General features: G+C 35.0%; 2 protein-coding genes across 14 annotated transcripts in view; one reads left to right on the top strand and one right to left on the bottom strand.

Annotated features, from left to right (window-relative positions):
* Window positions 1–10,973, top strand: part of LOC126867115 (uncharacterized) — a 155,871-nt gene extending 144,898 nt beyond the window's left edge. For 9 of the 12 annotated variants that reach the window (XM_050621291.1, XM_050621288.1, XM_050621286.1 and 6 more), the window contains 4 exons: window positions 3–160; window positions 764–873; window positions 2,447–2,971; window positions 3,166–10,973. In XM_050621291.1, coding sequence (XP_050477248.1) covers window positions 3–160; window positions 764–873; window positions 2,447–2,971; window positions 3,166–3,318 — 946 coding nt within the window. In that variant the 3' untranslated portion in view covers window positions 3,319–10,973. The remainder of the gene's footprint in view (window positions 1–2; window positions 161–763; window positions 874–2,446; window positions 2,972–3,165) is intronic. The other 3 variants (XM_050621283.1, XM_050621281.1, XM_050621282.1) reach the window with 3 other exon arrangements.
* On the bottom strand, window positions 10,108–14,398 carry LOC126867116 (histone acetyltransferase Tip60). 2 transcript variants are annotated; one of them, XM_050621295.1, is made up of 5 exons: window positions 14,253–14,398; window positions 14,091–14,148; window positions 13,611–13,679; window positions 12,449–13,529; window positions 10,108–12,309 (listed from the first exon to the last, which is right to left on the bottom strand). In XM_050621295.1, exons 1-5 carry the CDS (start codon window positions 14,295–14,297, stop codon window positions 12,201–12,203), a joined length of 1,362 nt encoding a protein of 453 aa, XP_050477252.1. In that variant the 5' UTR covers window positions 14,298–14,398; the 3' UTR covers window positions 10,108–12,200. The 2 variants fall into 2 exon arrangements, with proteins under 2 accessions (XP_050477252.1, XP_050477253.1); XM_050621296.1 differs by having other exon boundaries at window positions 14,222–14,374.
* Between the last annotated feature and the right edge of the window lie 4,680 nt (window positions 14,399–19,078).

Below are 19,078 nucleotides of genomic sequence, written 5' to 3' on the forward strand. Positions count from 1 at the left end.
AGACCTAAAAGCGTGCCCTCGTCACCGATGATGAAGCGAGCGTTCTCAAGGCTCGGCACGATCACGGCAGGCTGGGGACGGAGCATTAAGAAACACGGAAGCGGAAACACGCTGCAAAGCGAGGATCGGAAACGTTGGGCTAGTTCGCAGGATTGCAGCAGTACGTATATTGTTGACTCTGTTAGACGACTAAATATCGTGCTTCGTCTATGGTTTTATACGTTTGGAAAGACTAACTGTAAGAAATATACTGTTAACGGAAAACGTAATTGGCGAAGTTGTAAAAGTTATTATCAGGTACTAAATTTTATGCATATTTCGAGAGACTAAACAACGATTTCAGGCATGTAGGTGAAGGAAGATACGGAAGTCGATTTAGCCTATTCAGGATGATGTGATGTCAACGAAGAATTATTTTGATATATGCTTTTGTTGTATATTTAAAAAGTTTGCGTATAGGATATTAAATATTATAAATACTTAATTTAAGTAAATTTTATATTAATTAATTATATTGGCTCAAAGACTTGTTTAATCTAAGATACAAGGTAATACATGTTTCTATAAGACAGGTAGAGTCTTAACTGTTTAATTATGTCGTTACATTTCTTCCATCAATAATATACACGGTAAAATTAATTGTTAATAGATATAGAAGTATTAGATATGTATATCGGATGCGTAGAAATATTGGATTTGAATACGTGTATGTAAGAATTTTTGTTTCTGTGATTCATTGTAAATTTTCAATTTAAAATTTTAGATAAAGAGGCGAAGGAAAAGGAGAAGGCAGCTCAACAGTTGGCGGTACCCAGACTCAGCGTATGTGCGGATGCGCAGAAAGTTGATAGAGCAAAATTGGCACAAACGGAGGTAAATTTAATTAATTCGTAGTAACAATATTATTATTAATGATGTTCTATTACTGATATATTTAAACACTGAAAAATACACTATTCGCGGTTATAACACAGTATGCTTATTTTTATTCCTGGCAAATGTTAATTTATTATATTTTCAATAACATTTCCTATTTTATCGTAAAACTTCTGTATCTAACTTTATTATACCATTCTCCTCTTGTTTCTTCAAGTTAATGATTTATTTACACATTATATTTGATACAGAATTTCTTCAACAGATAAAGAAACCAACCACACGTTACATCAATGTCAATTGTTATCATTATATTCCAATCGTCCAATTTATTTTCAATTTATTTTTTCTTCCTCCGTATATTTTATTTATTCAATGTTAATAATAAGATGCTCATCCTCTTACACTCTATATATCAGTATCAACATTCACCAATTAATATTTACAAGACTGTCTTTTAACACCTACCACACATGCAACACACATTCCATACAACACTCAAGAGAAACAAATAGAAAAGAAGTTACATACTTAAAATGTACTTTAACGTTAAAAAATTAAAAACGAAAAGAAGAAAAAAGCTACAAGATTTTTAAATGAAATCACTCTAAAGACAGAGAAAGATACGACCTATAATCCACAATTTGTTTTAATTCGATGTCTCAATCCGTTTATGAGGTGCGAGGCTTCAAAGTATTGCGTATAGAACGTGCAGAAAGGTGAATGGCGATTGAAATTCTTAGAAACGTCGTGACCCACTTTTTTCCAAGAATTACGTATGTCGCGAGTAGTAGTAATAGTAGTAGTAGTAGTAGTAGTGGCGTAAAAAAAGCTGTGACTCAGCGTCCGTCACTGACCATTCGCACGTGCCACATGTGCGGTAGGTCAGCGAAGGCGTGCGAGTGAAAGAACCGAGTATGCGAATAAGATAGCAATAGCGAAATACTGGAAATTACGCTTTACTTTGAACGAGCATATCTTCGAAACGGGAAATCGTATCGAAATGAGACAAAAATCATTTTAAAGGATAAGATTTTAAGCTTCTAATAGTGTTAATTATAACAGTTTACTTCTGGTATGTACAGATATATTATATAATGAGGTTTGGAAGGAACTTTTCTTCATTAATTTTATATTAGTGTTATCGGTATTCTTTGATTTTACAAGTACATGTTTAACAATGATATGATAAGGCTGTGATTGGTGCTTCTGAAGCAGAAATATTGTGAAAATTAAATGGAAGAAGAAATTGGAATTTTTTAGAAGATAAATTCATCAAACTTAATAGAGAAGAGTAGGTATAATAATAGGATGAGTTGATAGAGGAGGAGAAATTAGCTTAATAATGCAAAAAAGATTAGAATCTATATTTTCATTCACTGTAAAGTAACAAGAGGTAGAAGTAAACAATACATTCCATATTTCTCAAGATATTTGTCTCTGGAGATTAGAATGGAACATCTTGCACAAATAACCTTTTTAAACTACATGATAGACTAAACGATAAAAGTTGCTCCAAATAAAAGGCAAACATCTCCATATATCGCTAATTTTTTTTTTTATCATATAGTTCAATATCATCGAATTCGACCCGAAGACGTTCAAGATTCTGCTCAACTACCTACAGACAGGTTCTTGTCCACTGACATGCAGCAACATACCAGGCCTGATCTGTGCAGCGGAGCACTATGATCTGCCAGAGCTTCTACAGGCGTGTTTCCATCACGCGAAACAATTTTTACGAATTGAAATTGTCTGCGTGATGCTGTGCGCGTTGGAAAACTACTGCTGGCGTTACACGTCTGCCTCGGAGCTAGTTAATATGATCCTCGCGTTCATCGAGACCAGAGCGTACCAGTTGTTCCAGAATCCTGATTTTCTCACATTAAGTGAGTCTATGGTTCAAATGATCATGTGCAGAGGTCTGGAAGTTGGCGAAATTAAGAAATTCGAGGCGATGCTCGAGTGGGCGAAGAATAGGATTAAAGACAAGAAATCGACCAAAGTAGACCCGAAAGTTGAGTTCAAGTGTATTATGGAGAGGCTCAGTAGAGACTTGAAGTTGTATAGAATAACGCCTCAAGAACTTATTAGGGTAAGTTTCATAGAAAATGTTTTTAACTCTTTCACAATGTAATACGAGAGAATCTTGAGCAAGCTATCGAACATGGTACTATAAGAAAAAATTCAAACTAACAACTATTTTTAAGTCTCTCTTTATAAGTAATTTAACAAATCCACATTAATAAAATATAATAATAAAACTAATTTCTTCAACGGATCTTTCAGATTGTCTTGCCATCCAAAGCAATCAGAAACGAGAGAATCCTGGAAACTCTGATGTACCAAGCAAACTCTGGCATCTACAGGAACGTCGACAGCTATTTGGAAGCTTACCAGAAAAAGGTGCAAAATCAGGAGAGTTTCGACTGTGGCATGTAAAAGACTATTGCACATTGTGTACCAATTCCAAGCAACCCTTAACCTTCACCCTTATAAAAATGGAAATAACAACTCGTACCTGAGGAGAGTAAACTCTAAATAGTAGTTCGCCAATAAACGAGGGTGATCTTTCCAAGATTTTAGTCAAGAATTGTGTCGATCATGAACTTTGCTAGTTACTCGTAGAACTGTTCCTTAATTAAAAGCGAGAAAAAATTCAATGATTAACATGCGTTAAAAACAACAATAAATTATCTGCGACAGTTAATTATTTTTCTGGGAGATTCTCGAAATTGTTTCATCGAATAGTCAACTATTAACATGATCAAAATCACGCATAGAAAGTGTAGATGTTAATCGATGGAAATAATTTCAAAAATTGGAAAAATTGAATAATGTGAAAAGTAGCGAATCTAAGTTGTGACAGATTTACGATCGCTTTTCTATTACAAAATCTTGTTTTAGAAAGAAACATCTTGTTCTAGGAAGAAGATTGAAATGCACGATCTATACAATAGGAAGGGAAGTAATTATTTTCCTGGAAAAATCGTCAGGAAAGTAATAGACTTCGATACTACGCAAAGGAAGCTTAAGATGAGAGAAAAAGGGATGAGAAAATGGATTGTGAAAGTTCGTTGATTAAACGAGAAGATGGACTCCTAGTTTCAGTCATTATCAATCAACGGGAAGCAAGGGAAAATGCACAAATTTCATATTGTATAAGAATAGGGCAAAGTGAAGGATGTTGAAAGTAACTTGGTGACGACATTGTTTCAAATGAAAAAGAAGACAGAATAAAATAGAAAGAAGGAAGATTCTTCAAAAAGAAGGGAAAGCGCCAGAGGTTGAAAGAAAGACGGCAATACCATGCCGATTATGACAATCTGTATCATAAAAAGAAAAATACAAACCAAAAAGAAAACTCGAAGACAGAGAAACGCTATTGATAATACGATATACATTATATAAACGTAACGATTAATTATTTGGTAAGCTTGAGTGAATTTAATTGTATGTATACATGCATAAACATGTGTGTGTATATATGTACGTATTAAGAGTGACATTAATGATAACAATAATACTAATAAATAATTATAAGAGAAATAATAATAGTAATAACAACAAGAAAAAGATAAATACATAAATAAATATGACGTTGATGTTGAGTGTGAAATATAAATGGAAATGAAGAATAAGGAGCAAACTGAAACAGCAAAAGTATTCGAAGTCTGTTCTGTTTTCTATCGTAGTTTTTGTATCTTCAATACTCTAAGGCAGATATTCTAAAATTCACAGGAACAGGCTAGGAAGGAAAGAAATATAAAAATAAACGATTGTCTTGACAAAGATTTCTCTTTTCTTTTTTTCTTTATTCTAAATATCGATGTAAAAGCAAAATTTCTTTTAGTATATACAAACCAAGGAATAAAATTTGGTGTGTCCATTAATTTATAGCTCTGGCACAGTATGTGATAATAAAAGATCCTATCATCAGTCATTTTTTCGTAAACAAAAATCGTTCGATAATTTAGCCTGGCCTGGTTCCCAAGTTCCATTGACTGCATTTTCACGAGAAAAATCGAAAAGAGGAAAAAAAAGAGAAAAAAGGAGAGTACACATACACACATGAACACGAAGAAAAAGAAGAAACAAACGCGTGGTTTTATAATACACGCGGAAGAGGCTGATTTTCGTCCCCCTGACTCTGTCCCCGTTTCGCTTTCGCTCTCGCTTCTCGATTGTCCTCGACGCAACTTCTCTCGTAGGTTCCAAGAAGAAGAGATATTTTTTACACACTCGTCGACGATTTAATGCCGTTTTCGATCCCTCCCTCGTGTGTATTCTGTTTGTTATACGCAAATGTAACGTCGAGACACAATTGTTTAAGAGACGGAGAAAAAGAACAAAAGAAAACTAACAAAAAAAAAAAGGAAAAATAAAAAGGGAAAAAGGTGCAAAAAAAACATTCATCGATTCCCAGATATGGGGATCGTCCAACTGTTAAGTGTCTTATTGTTCAGGCAAGCGGCTGGACGAAAGTAGATCTTTTCTTCGCGTCGTCTCGCAGGTGAAACGAGACTATCGCTTGTAGAATACAAATCGACGCACCCTCGACACTGTAATCACATAAAATATGGTACATTTAAAATGACGTAATGAAATGTGGATATGGATTCGATATGGATTTGAATTATTCGATCTAACACGTGGTAGAAAGATGGCCCTTTGTAATATTTTTACAGAATACTAGAGAAAACAAGAAGGTACAAATACCATATGTGACGTGCAGTGTACGAGCAGAGTCGTGAGACAGACTGTGTGTATGTGTGTGCGTATGTGTGTGTGTATGTATGTATATGTGAAAGAGAGTGTTAATAATTAAAATAAACTAACTAAATATGCAAATCGTACGTATAGCTGTAAAACAAGCTAAATAAAGAAAAGAATGAAAAAACGAGAAAAAAAAGATACATATATGTACGTAAAGAAACACGTCTCGTAAACGTGAACGTTTTTAAAGAAAATCGTATGGATGATCCGTGGACGATCCCTGGACGATGATCTGTCGCGATTCGCGCGTTTACATTTGATCGCGGCAATTAGATTTCGCGATCTTGGCCGTAAAAATTAACGTGCTATCTATTGGACGTCATTAAATTCTTTCCGACAGTTACGAAAACAAAAATGTTATATGGAAATATAAAAATGCAAAGGAAGTTTGAAACTGATGAATCCTTTCTTTTCGATCGGTCGCTGAAAAACAGGTAGAAAAAATTAATTACGTAACATAAGGTGTAAGAAGAACGAAAATGCTCTGATATGTGATCTTATTAAACTGAACTGTTCAGATAATTTTACGTTATTTATATTTTCTTACTAATTATAAATGAAACAAATCATCGCTTTCTACTAAATTTAAATAACAATTAAAACCGCAGACTTCTTTTGCGAAGTTATAGATTTGTCAATTCGCGGCAACATAACAAATTAATCAGACAAAATACGTTATTCATCGAAAATACGGATTATTGTGAGTTTAGCGATGATCTGGAATAACGTAGCGTCACGTAAGCGCTCCGTTTGCCAAATAAATGTAATACTACTATAAATGTCGCTATAAATGAATAATACCTATGTACCGTAATTTAGCATAAATCTCGGGCAGCTGTGTGATACTGCTTGATCCGTGATTTATCACTGATAGTCGTAAACGTTCTACTACGTGATATACAATTAATCGCTGGTCGATATACGTGAAACGTTATACATATATGTATATAATACGAGACTTGCAGTGCGTCGCTGGTCGATACAATTGGAACGCTGCATGTTAAGCCATACTCGACGTTCAAGAAAAGTGCAACAATTTGTGATTCATAGTTCTTTGTTCATTACGTGGAATAACGCGATTCACAGATCATTGTTAATGAAACGAACGTTAAAGAAAACATTCCATAGATAGCGTGTTAGTAATGTATATGATAGCGTATAGTAATGTGTCACATATTTCGAGATTTCGTGTAAATTATGACAAGATCATCGTCTAAACTTCTAAACGTCACTGTGCTCTCACGTTGTCGTTCATCTTCGTAAGTGCGAACTATGGCGGACTTTCTGCGACACGTTATGTCCACGAAAAATATAGAAATTTGAGAAATTTCATTTAACGTATTGAGTTGGATTATATAGATAAGAAATATAAGAAATTGTTGTTGAAGAGAATATTTGCAGAAACATTTGTGAAAGAACCGTGGACTGCGTGTCGTTGGAGATTCTGTGGCATATGTGTGTGTAAGCGTAGATGTTTTAGTGTGTGATCGGAGCGTAATTGATCGCAGCAATGATTCATTAATTGCTTCTGGTGGTTTGAGAAACACCAGAGGGCTCATTTGTCACGATGTGATGGAAACCTCGGGGCGTAATTGACGCAGACTCGCGAAAAAGCGGTCTAAACGTTCACGATATTTTATATGGAACACTTTTACGCTTACAATTTAATATATTCCTTTTCCAGTTCTTCTTATCGAATTTAAAGTAAAGAACGAAACTTTTTAAAACTAGAAATTTTCTCATTTTAGCCAGATACAAATTTACCTTGAAATCCACTATTATTTATATCATATTCTTACGACAAATAAACTTATAAAATTAAGTAGTTTATTGTTTAAAAAATTGGACACTATCTATCTAGGTAAGGAAAATTACAGCGAGTCAGCGGTAAGATTACGCTTCCGTATGCCCACAATTTCTGCGATCCGATATGCGTGCACTGATGTACAAAGCGAATAGTTTACCCGCGCTCGATGACAGTCCAGTTGCATTGTTCCGATGCAAACCGCGAGATAAAGGCAGAAAAGAGAGGCGAGACCAGAAAATTAGGAAGACCAGAAACGGCAACAAAAATGGGAACGAAACAGGATACCTCGTAACAGGCTCGATAGACGAAGAGGAACTGATTAGCAAAAACAAAAGTATTTTCATCGAAAGCGATTCTGTCCAGCCATTGCCAACTACTGTTCAACTGTAGATGTATTCATACAAAAAAAAAAAAAAAAAAATACAAAAAGAGAGAAGCAAAAGGGAAGAGAGGATTATCTTGGACAAAAGAGAAAAAAATACAAAGTATGAATGAAGGAAAAACTATATATATATATTCGTATATAAATATATATAATATATATACATATATGGCGTACACACACGCGCACACGTAACACATACACACACATGCACGATTAATGCAACACAGAAAGACGAGAATTATCGTGTGACAAAGATACCAAGAACCGCTACGTGGCCAGATCGCGGCGAGTATCGAATATGTCGCACTTTGAATTTGAATTTCAAGTATCTTGAAGAATTCTCGATTACGAGGCGCGTAATCGACAACGAAGATGGTTGTTGTTTGTAATGATACAACGCTTATCGAGTATCCTTACGCGAGAATATATCGTAACAAGGACTGCATGCCGCGACGCGGTGATATTTTATCCCTTTTGCACTTGAACAAGACTTCGCATCAAGATGGAATGGAAATCACAGATTTCCAGATGTAAGACTGTGTTTTTATATTATACATATCAATTTTATGACATTTTTTAAGACTCGAAAGGAAATTCTGTTGCAATTGCATACAGTTCCGCCAGTTTCACTAGCAGTGATATATTTTGTTTCTCATTTGAATTTATTTTGCGGGAGGTGAGAATGTTGTATCAGCTTCTACTCGAAGTTATCTATCCTAAGTTATAGAAAATGTTGTTTCGAGATAAATATCTTTAAGAATAACTTGTTTTCAAATTAACTATAATTTAATATAAGAAAGTAAAAAAGCCAACCGATTTAATAGATTTTTGAAGCCACATTAAGTTGTTGTAGAATTTATATCTACGAATTTTGAATCGTATTGTATATTCTGCGAGAAGAACTTTTATATCGAAGATATCTTCTCTTGGAAATTCTTGTTACTCGTGGATTATATTTAATCACTACCAGAAATTCAAGAAAAATTAAAAGTCTTTTACGACAATGAGATGTATCAAGAACAAGGTTGAGAAGTATACAATTTGATACTATAAAATACAATCATATCGAAACGTTACATACTCCGTTTCTATTTTGTTGAATTTTGAATTTTGTTAAATGTTATTTAGAAAAAAGAAACATATAGAACATACGTAAATATCACTAGATAATTAAATAATGGATTACACAGGGTTAATTAAATTTTAATGCTTTCGTTTAACGATTCAATCTATCTTTTCCCGTACATACGTATAAACAAAGAGTTTCAATATTTACAATACACGAAAGTGCAAAAGGGTTAAGTATTTCCCGACCACTATCAATGTTCTCATTGTCATCGTTCTAACGCTAATCACTGTTAAAAGATATTCACTGTCCATTTTTATCGACGACTCTCGTCGACATCGGACTCTCATTGTCATTGTTGTTGTTGTTATTGTTGTTATAAATCTATCCGCCAATTTCTACATCTATATACGATCACTGGTCCTGATCACTGAGTCGAACGAAGATTAACCGAGTGCTCGAGTACACGAAAATATCCTCAAAAGAATAATTTAAATACCTATCCGTCTGTTTAGAGATCTTTACTTTCCAAAAGAGTCACTAAATATCAAATATTAAATATCCCAACATTTTAAAATTATAATCATCCTAACAAATATTCAAATTACATGACTTCGATCTCGAAGTAACTATTTAATCCTTTCGCTACTGTAATTTCAAAATTGAAATCACTTTTAGTATAAAAGTCAAAGAATTAAAATGGCTTATTCCTGAAAGAAACTCTATTAAAAGAATTTTCATTTATGAGTGCATAGAGTAATGTGCTTTACAGATTTCTCTATCTATAATAATCATATAATCATAATATTTTCAAACGAAAAATTTATCTTCATTTACAATTTAATAACTGGTGGTATACGTACATAAAGCATTTGTAGCGAAAGGATTACACTAATCAATTGCTCGACCAAACCAAGAAACACCGACAACCAATTCATAGTTTCTCATTTCTTTATTTCAATATTCCAATCGTGTTACATATTCGTCGAGTAGGTATTATTCAAACTCATATTTTCTTCCTCTCTTTTTTAAATTGTAATACTCACAATTTTACAGGTCCAGTAAAAATAGCGTTCTCGGGGTATCCGAGTCCTCGCCTAATGTTCATCAAGTGTTTCTCAAGTACCCGGATACTCTCGTTGTGTCTGCGGAACACGAATACAATCAACAGACACTGATAATGATTCGGTATGCGTGTTTTATGTATGCGTGTAATTATATATATATATATTATTATATATGTGTGTGTTTCATGAATGTGAAGAAGAAACAATGAAAAAAAAAAAGGAGTTTCGTCATGCGTTTATGATCGGTATTATGCGTTTATCGTTCAGATAAGATATAATATATCTATAGAAAGTCGAGTCGGTATTTTAATATATCGTAAGAGGCTCAGATCGCTTCGACGCAAATTCGTCATTTTATTCGTTTCTAACAATCACCGGGAACGGTTTTCGTTTGTTCGCTAGGCTCGAATATTATAATACTGCTTCGTGGGCGAGTCAGCAATATCATTCGGATTCCTGTCCTCTGCATACCCGCAATTCGTCGTATCCAGACGTATCGCTGTGTTCGCGTTTATTTGCGGATATACTTCGTATTCTCGTGTGGAAGAGAAAAAAGGAAATCAATCATGTATCTTTTCGAGAATATATGAAAAATACATACACACACGAGCGCGCGTGCGCGCGTACACACACACACACACATACACACACGAGGATCCGAATAATATTTGCGGTCCTAAGTTCGTACTGTTCGCCTAGTTATATGCGTGTTGTAATACGTAGACATACATCGTGCACATTAACGTTCACAAGATCCCTCTCCTTTTTTTTCCATCCTATTGCTGACAATGCGCGAAAAACCTATTAGCAAATTTTTGTAAATTGGCGAATGTTCGGGACTCGCTGTGTGTCACGTTGTCGCGTGGTGTTACGAATACAAAGGCAACTGAAATTATGATAAAAAAGTTTATTGTATATGAAGCTACTGTGATGTTACTGTTGAATATAAAAAAAATATATATATACATAAAAAAGATGCTGTATTTAAAAATTGTACCTGGTGTGTGTTTTCTTATTTACACCTTCTTGCGATTCTGTGTATCTGTGTTAATTGTGGAATAATTATAGAAAGATGAGAAGGTGGAAACGAAAGAGATTGTAAAGTGAAAAAATTGGAACATACTTCCTTTTTCTACTTTTCTTTCGTTTCACCTGCTCTAACTAATGGCATCGATCGACGCTATCAAAAATACACACTTTCAGAGAAAAATACTTTTTATTTCGCAGTTCATAGGTAACTCTTCGTTTTGGTAGAATAATCTCGAATCGGATTCAGACGGATAATTTACGCTCGAGCGTTTTCAACTTGATCAAACACAGCCGTTTATAATACAATGAGGAATGAAAACTCGTGTGTTTTTGTTCAATGCGATGTGATTATGAATGAATCCGATTTCTTTAAATGGATCTCTATTTTTCTCCCACCTTTCCTATTATTTTTCATTTATTTATTTATTTGTTTTCTTAACGACAGATTATCGATTACCATCCGTCCGTAATACGAGCACACGCAAATTTGAATATCGCTTAATACTTGTTTTACAGGTGTGTGCACAATTGTGCGAATATTCGTATGCATACAACTTTTGCATTGTACCAATCAGTTTCACTGAGTTTCAATATGGTCACATACGCGAGCTTCGTCGCTTTACTTGAAGCTTCGAAATACTATAATTACATATATATATTCTTTTGTTTTAAAACTAGATATCGCTTTCGTATTTTAGCAGTGAATGAGGTGCACATTATAAAAACAGATTTATTTACAATTCTACAAGAGCGATTTATATCCCTGTACAAGTCGTTGATTCGCAAATATGTATGCAAATGTTTTAAAAAATCCTAGTCACCATATTAAAACATTGCTTCTGACTCTAGATGTAAGCCAGTACATTATTTAACAGATACTTTTTTCTTATCACGTAAAATATTCGGTAAACATGGTTGTTCGGTATACTGCGTAACCGTGATACGCATGCAAACGTAAAAATTATTATTACTTCTGTGTTCTTTTTCGTTTTCATTTTGTCATTTTTAATCATTGCAGTCACGTGCAAAGCTTGACAGTCTTACTAAAAAACACAGACCATTATGGTCGGGTATATTATATACAGTTTTTGTATCTACACTGAATAAATGATACAATGGTCACGCTTTCAGGGGATTCTGAAAATCACTTAGAGATGAATTAACACAACATTATTGTCGATTTTGAATGTCACTTCACCATTTTGCCCTAACACTCCAGTCTTTTGGTGTCCAATGAAGACACTTAGGATCTATCCTGATTTGCCTCTTTTCCATTGCAGCTGCGTGTTGCTCGATAATCTCCCTGTGAATAAACATGTTTTGTCAGTGACATATTGGAAGAAATCCTCTGTATTTGCAAAGAAGCGAAATATCTATACAAACGGTCTGCACGACCCGTTTTTTTTTTTTCCTAACGACGCATTGACTATTTAGCCAATTACCTATTCAATGTAACAATATATTGTCCTTTGTAGTAATTAATGAGATTCAAGTTCTGAAGCGTCGATATCACATCTTCTTTCTTAATCGAGGTCAGCTCACATATTTCACTTATCGTAATCTGAGGCTTCTCATTTTCTACTAATGGCTTTATATTCAACAGAATATCCAATATAGTGTGTGCCCAGTAACTTCTATAAGACAGCAATCCCAAATCTGACAAAGGTTTTTCAGGTGAACCTGTTTTACCTTCGAATTTGGATAGCTCGTATGAGAATTCTATCAGTAATTTTCCATAGCCCCTTCTTTGATAGGGTGGTAGTGTAAGAATGCAAGCTACGTTATGATCCTCAGTCGATTCTTTCTCTTTTGAGAAATAACCAACTATATGGAATCCTCTACTGTCAAAATCTGTCATTACATAAAACAAGAAAGGATCCGTATCATAGTAAAGCGTTTTATGATCCAAAAATAATTTTGCTAGTAGACAAAGATTTTGTGCATAATTTTTGTTCTTTCGGCCGTCAATCTCGAAAAATGATATTGAGCCTTTTCTATATATCTCATTACCAGGCGGATGTCTCAAATTACATTTTGCTAAATGTCGCTCCAGACATTTTCGACTTTTTCTATACTTCAGGCAGAATTCACAGATATATATACACGGTAGGTTTACCATTTCTTGTGGATAAGGGCTAAAATACCAGGGTCTTATTCTGTGACGACCTAGTTCTATTAGTTCTACATTTTTCATTCTAGTAACTATATCATCGTGGTGATGCGCAACCAATGATCCAGTTGGCCTTGGACCAGGTGTCTGTGGTGGGCCATCCTGAGAATCCTCATTTTCTATAAATGTTGCCTTTCTCTTTCTAGACATTTTTTTTTGTAATGCGGCTTGTAAAACTGCAGAACCATTAACTGGTTCATTACTAAGGCTGCTAGGACTAGGAGGTCTACTGGGTGCTTGTTTTTTGGGGGTTGCTGCACCAGTTCCTGGTGTGGTTCCATCTCGACGAGGGTATTGGACCTTCCGGGTGTCCAAACAATCTTCCGTAACCCATTCATCTAATCGTTTATTGACTAAAATATTGCACATTTAGTTAAATGGTTGTCTACGTACATACATACAACAGCTCTCTTCTTAATTCCCGTTATACTTACAATCTACATAGTGAACATAATAACACTTGACACCATGTACGTCTTTAACACTGATGATTTCAGCAAGAGCTGTGGATGACAAAAGGACAGTTTTGATAAACTCTCATTATTACACCTAAATAAATGGAGACATAATGCACTCCTGAAGAAACAATAAAAGACCGAATGTACACAATCTGTTACTGTCTGAGATACCTAAACATAACCTAAAAGTTGAAATAAACATAATGTATGGTAAATGAACGCCAATATTTTATTAAATACATTTCTTATATTCGGGATATGATTTTAACGACATTAATCAATAGAAATATCCATGTGTCTATGAAATGGTTCAATAATGCGAACCAATGACACGCTTTCTAAATGATCTTTATTGTATAAAACGTCATACATGATTTAGAGAAAAAGATCACGATTTTCTCAAAACAGATCATCATATGACTAAAGAACAAGAATGCAAATAGATATTTTACTCACGCCAATCATCCGTCCCGTGCATTCTGACTGGTAAACGACAGCCTTCCACCAATGAATTCTGAAAGTAAGGTTAAGACCTTATAACATTCAAATATTCGTAATTACCGACTTCACACTAAGAAAATATTAACGTTATCGTGTTTAGTAGATCGTAATATTTACCACTGAGTCGCATATTGTTTCGCGCTCGTCGTGTTCTTCAATCATTTTAATCACAATTGAAGAAACTTTCTACCGAATACGATTTTGTTTTGAAGTACTCACGACACTAGCGCGAGCGCTCCTCCATCGGCTTCGCACATAAGAAGAACTAAGTTCAAATTATTTCCCGCACTATCGAAACATTTCAATCGAAATATCTCCGTCGAATATCGAAATATTTATGATGCCCGCGAAATTCGTTCTAAACTCAAAGCACTACAAAATTAGTCGCTCTATTTATTTCATTACTTTTCATTAAAATAGTAACACGATATAATAGTGTATACAATAATAAAGAAATTATTATATAATTATTATACACGTATCACTATGTAAAATTATAGTAGATATTAATATAAATTATAATATAAATTATTAATTTTTCAGAAAAACACTTCTAATAATACCATAATGTAGCTCAGACAGCAATGTAGAATATATTAGCGTAGTCTGTTTTGACAAAAATTTGACTCTTATACTCTTTTGCTATCCCAACAAAGATGTCATATTAAATTTATATCCAAAATGTAAATACCTCAAGTTTTGACAAATTCAAAATTAGATACGAAAACTAAGGGGTGTAAAGTATAATTTATTAATATCTGAGAGGGATGTAAAAGGGAAGTATAATGGAAACTCGTACTCGTGAGTGACATCAAATAAAATCCCCTTTAATAATATGATGGGTCGTCGAGGTGCATATGCGACGTAATTAAGTAAGAATAATTCAAAGGAAGATACGGAGGTGAGTAGCGGGGTTATAACGATACATCATGAAAGATGCTCGCACTTGCACGCAATTAATTTTGAAATGCATATCATTTGGAAACAGGTGAATTTAGAGTAACGCCGCACCGTTTCGCGCGTGTATTTCATACGAGTCTCTTTCGGCTGGCGTCTTCGTCGTTGCTTTTAAGGTTTGTAACGTAAAGCTATTTTAGTCACTCGAGACAATTTGAGGTGACATCTTATTCTACTCCGTCCGCTGTAAAATAGTAATATCTATACGTAGACACGGTAAGTTCCTTCCCACGTTCTCTGTCTATCCCTCTGAGGCATAAATTTCGTATAAAATATTCCCAGCATGAAAATATTCTCTTCCCTGGTGAAGTGACATCTTATTCTATTCAATTCAGCGCACAAAACAATCCAGCGCCCGCGAGATTACGTAAATACCCTTTCCGTGTATCCGGCCACTAATGCGAAGTCATACTTGAAACATCGTTGAAATTTCCGATGTTACTTACCAAGCCACCACCTTTATTTCGATGACGTTATTTATACCGACTAATTACGGGCAATAAAGTCGACGTCTGTGAGGCTAATCGGGTTTCAAATAGACTCTCACTCGTTGTTCCAATATGTAGTGTTAAGGAATTACAGAATTTTTATATTATAACCATTTTATTGCCTTCTTTTTTAAAAGAAAATTCTTAATACATAAAAATGGTCGGTGATTATATTCTTTTTTCATATGTCAAAAATGATAAATTAATATACCTTAATTATTAAAAAATTCATAATCCAAATTTTTCTTCAAATTCCTTGAAACATCCTGGATACTTAAATTATAACTTCTAATTCAACAACGTCCTTATATGTATACATTTTTCCAAAACCGAGTATCAGCATCTTATCTATAATCAATTTATATTTAAATTTCCATCCAATCACATCTCGTTGAAACATACTGTATACCTAAAATAGAAACTCTAAGGTACATTATCTAAAGCACAAACTACACAGGTACATTACCATTCGCAATTCTCAAGACACTCAGTAGATCAGTTTCAAAATTGAGCAAAAAAAGAAAATTAAGCACACAACAAAAACATCAAGAAATAATATTTTTTTGATAAAAAGAAGATGTATATTACTGACATACTGACATATACATAACGACGTCATAATATAATAATAATTTTATTCAAACGTGCGTGTAATTTAAAATCAAATATTAAAATTTTATTAAAAGTAAAAAATGTCCTGAGACTTTGGAGCGGAGGTATATATATATCTAAGCGATACGTATATACCAAAATTTTTATCTAATCTTTGTGAAATATTCTATACATCAAAAATATAACTTCTAATTTAACTTCACCCTTTATATCTATATACTCCTCTTGTTTCAAGTATCGACAAAAAGTATTAGAACCTTCGATTCCAGTTATCCCACTCCCACGTCTCTCGAGTCCCGTGAGAGTTTCGCGAAAAGAATAGCGAGTGTCGTTGAGTCGTTCATTTTTAGATAACAGTTTCATACTAAAATTACGACTGGTTCGATCGACCGTGTCGTATCGAGTGTTCACCGTCGGCTGCCTCCCGCAGCAGTCCTGCGAGAGCCCCACCCCAGGGGTGTACACACGTTCCTACGCCTATGTACTTCACCCTGGATACATATATGTACGCGCGAAATCTGCACCGGTTACATATATGTACCCCGTACACATAAGTGTACTCACATCGGGCATACATAAGGGTTGATAGTGCTCCGGCGAGCAAGCCACCCTTATATGCAGGGCGTGGCCAGAGTCCACCAATCAGAGGGCGGGGAATCCCCGAAAGACCAAATCGAACGAAGTAAAAATTTCAGCGGTCGCGTCAAACGCCGACGCCAAAGGGGATGAGCGCGGTTCATCCGGGCTTTACATTTTCGTTACTTATCCTTGCGTTCGCGATCTTCCAGTATCCGTGTATCTTTCCTCTTGGTTCGTTTCCTTACAAGTTTCATAGCCTATTCTAATGTGTATTAATTATTGTTAACAATTGATCGATGGTCGATTAAGAGCATAATGAAGCTTGAAACATGGGGCGATTGAGAAAATAAGGTACATAAATTGGAATTAATTGCACTGTATAGAGTAATTACGATAGTTATAGGCAACGGTAATTATTATTAGAGCTATGATTTCTGATAACAGCGTTTATTATACTGTCAGTATTATTTACATTTTATTATCGATATCGCTAGTAACTGATAGTTATAACGTATGATTTTACGGCTACTGTGTTTGTTAATTATTCCTAGAAATTCTTAGATATATTTGGAGAGAACATGATAAGTGGAAAATACGTGTCAAAATTATAACGTGGTTATGATGTGACAAAACTTCTTTTCGATGATTAACAAAATCGCAAGAGTGTTCAAACTATAATATAAATTATCGAAGTAACATCTGCAATTTATTGTCATTCCTTGTTCATCAAATACTCATAACCCGTTCCATTTTTCTACCACGACCTCAAAAACCAAAGGTGCCACACGATACCTCATCATCCATCAAAACACTCTACCATCTGTACGGATAAATGACATATTCCATTGCATTCCAATGCACGCCACGGAACTGAAAAACTACCCTCGATATACACGACGTAGGTAACTTGAAAGAGAAAGAAGGATATATCGTTAGCGGTAAGAAAGAAGAAAGAGAGAGAGAGAGAGTGAGTGAGAGAGAGGGAAAGAGAGAGAGAAGAGGTAGAGTAGCAGGGTCTGCGTTTAATAGCCGTAGTGTTACCTCGGAGGCCTTTTGCCATTAAGAATCCCGCAAGACCGTCCTCGCGGGCCTTCTCCGCCTTCCAGGCCGCGTTACCCCTTTCCGCAATTCCGACATATTACACGGTGCCCCGGCGGAGCGGATGTAATACGTGTTCGTAGCCGACTATAACTATACATTGCCTGTAGGTAGACCTCGGTACCACTAAAATCATTAGAAACACGTGCGCCATGCAGCGCGCAGAATCCTCGTCCCTTGCCATTAGAATGCTTAGACGGTGTTGTATCCGGAGATCAATATCAAAACAACGCCGCATGACCGCCCACTCTCACGGAAAATCCACCGGGGAGAGAGTCGACATGCTTCCTCGGAAACTCGTCTCCCGCACGATATCCGATATTTTGTGTTTCGTGTTGCGATACGATGCATCATTTCCTGGGAGACTGACTTTTTTTCTTTGATTGGAAAAGTTTTATTTTTATATATTTTTATTAAATCGAGGATAGTTATTGGACTAAGAAATTCAATTATTGGGTTTTTTGTGAGAATAGTTTCGTAGAAGTGGAGTTCGAGGATTGTTCATTCCGTATTTATTTTTGGTATGTTCGAATGATTGCGATGTCTATGGAAAAGCTATATTTTAGTGGAATTTAATTCTGAGTATTTATATATTTATTTGTTTTAACTTTAAAGAAAGAAAGAAAGAATTGATCTCCATGTAACTAAATTCTTCGACATTTTTGAGAAAGGTTCGTCGACCCCGTGAAAACTATATCGAGCATTGCTAAAACGAGAAGCAGTGTCTCGCTCAAAGACGTCGAAATGCTGTCATAAATGAGGAACGACATCCACCATCTTTAGCCTACGCGAACTCTTGGTTCGCGGTGGCGACCCGCGTAACGACTGACCTCTTCGCGGGAAACTTTTTCGCATACGCATGGTTTCACCCTCCTAGAGCAAACCGCGCGTTCACCTCAAAGGGGACAGAGTTCTCTGCTTCTCTAGTCTCGTTAATCGTGTCTGCACGCAGTCTGTATACGCGTAGTTCGCCAAAGACTAGCTGTTGTCCCGCTCGAAGATTAAACGAAGATAAAACCGACACGTACTTATCGTATCTAATAAATTAGTTTTTAATAAATCTAATAAACTAGTTTTTCTAATAGTTACCTTTGATCGTTGTCGTCAAAATTAAGAAAATATGATTTTCTTTATGGCTGTAGAAAAAATTGCATAGTATCTTCAATGTTTCTTTTTAAACTTATATATACTTTATTATAGATCAGATAT

The sequence above is a fragment of the Bombus huntii genome, chromosome 6, assembly GCF_024542735.1.
Source record: "Bombus huntii isolate Logan2020A chromosome 6, iyBomHunt1.1, whole genome shotgun sequence".
Lineage (NCBI taxonomy): Eukaryota > Metazoa > Arthropoda > Insecta > Hymenoptera > Apidae > Bombus > Bombus huntii.

Bases quoted from the DNA above. Each gene is read 5' to 3' on its own strand.
- LOC126867116 (XM_050621295.1), bottom strand. From the start codon at position 14,297: ATGATTGAAGAACACGACGAGCGCGAAACAATATGCGACTCAGTG. The intron at 14,149-14,252 runs GTAAATATTACG...CCTTACTTTCAG, and splicing joins AAACAATATGCGACTCAGTG to AATTCATTGGTGGAAGGCTG. The intron at 12,310-12,448 runs GTAATTGGCTAA...GTTTATTCACAG, and splicing joins TATATTGTTACATTGAATAG to GGAGATTATCGAGCAACACG.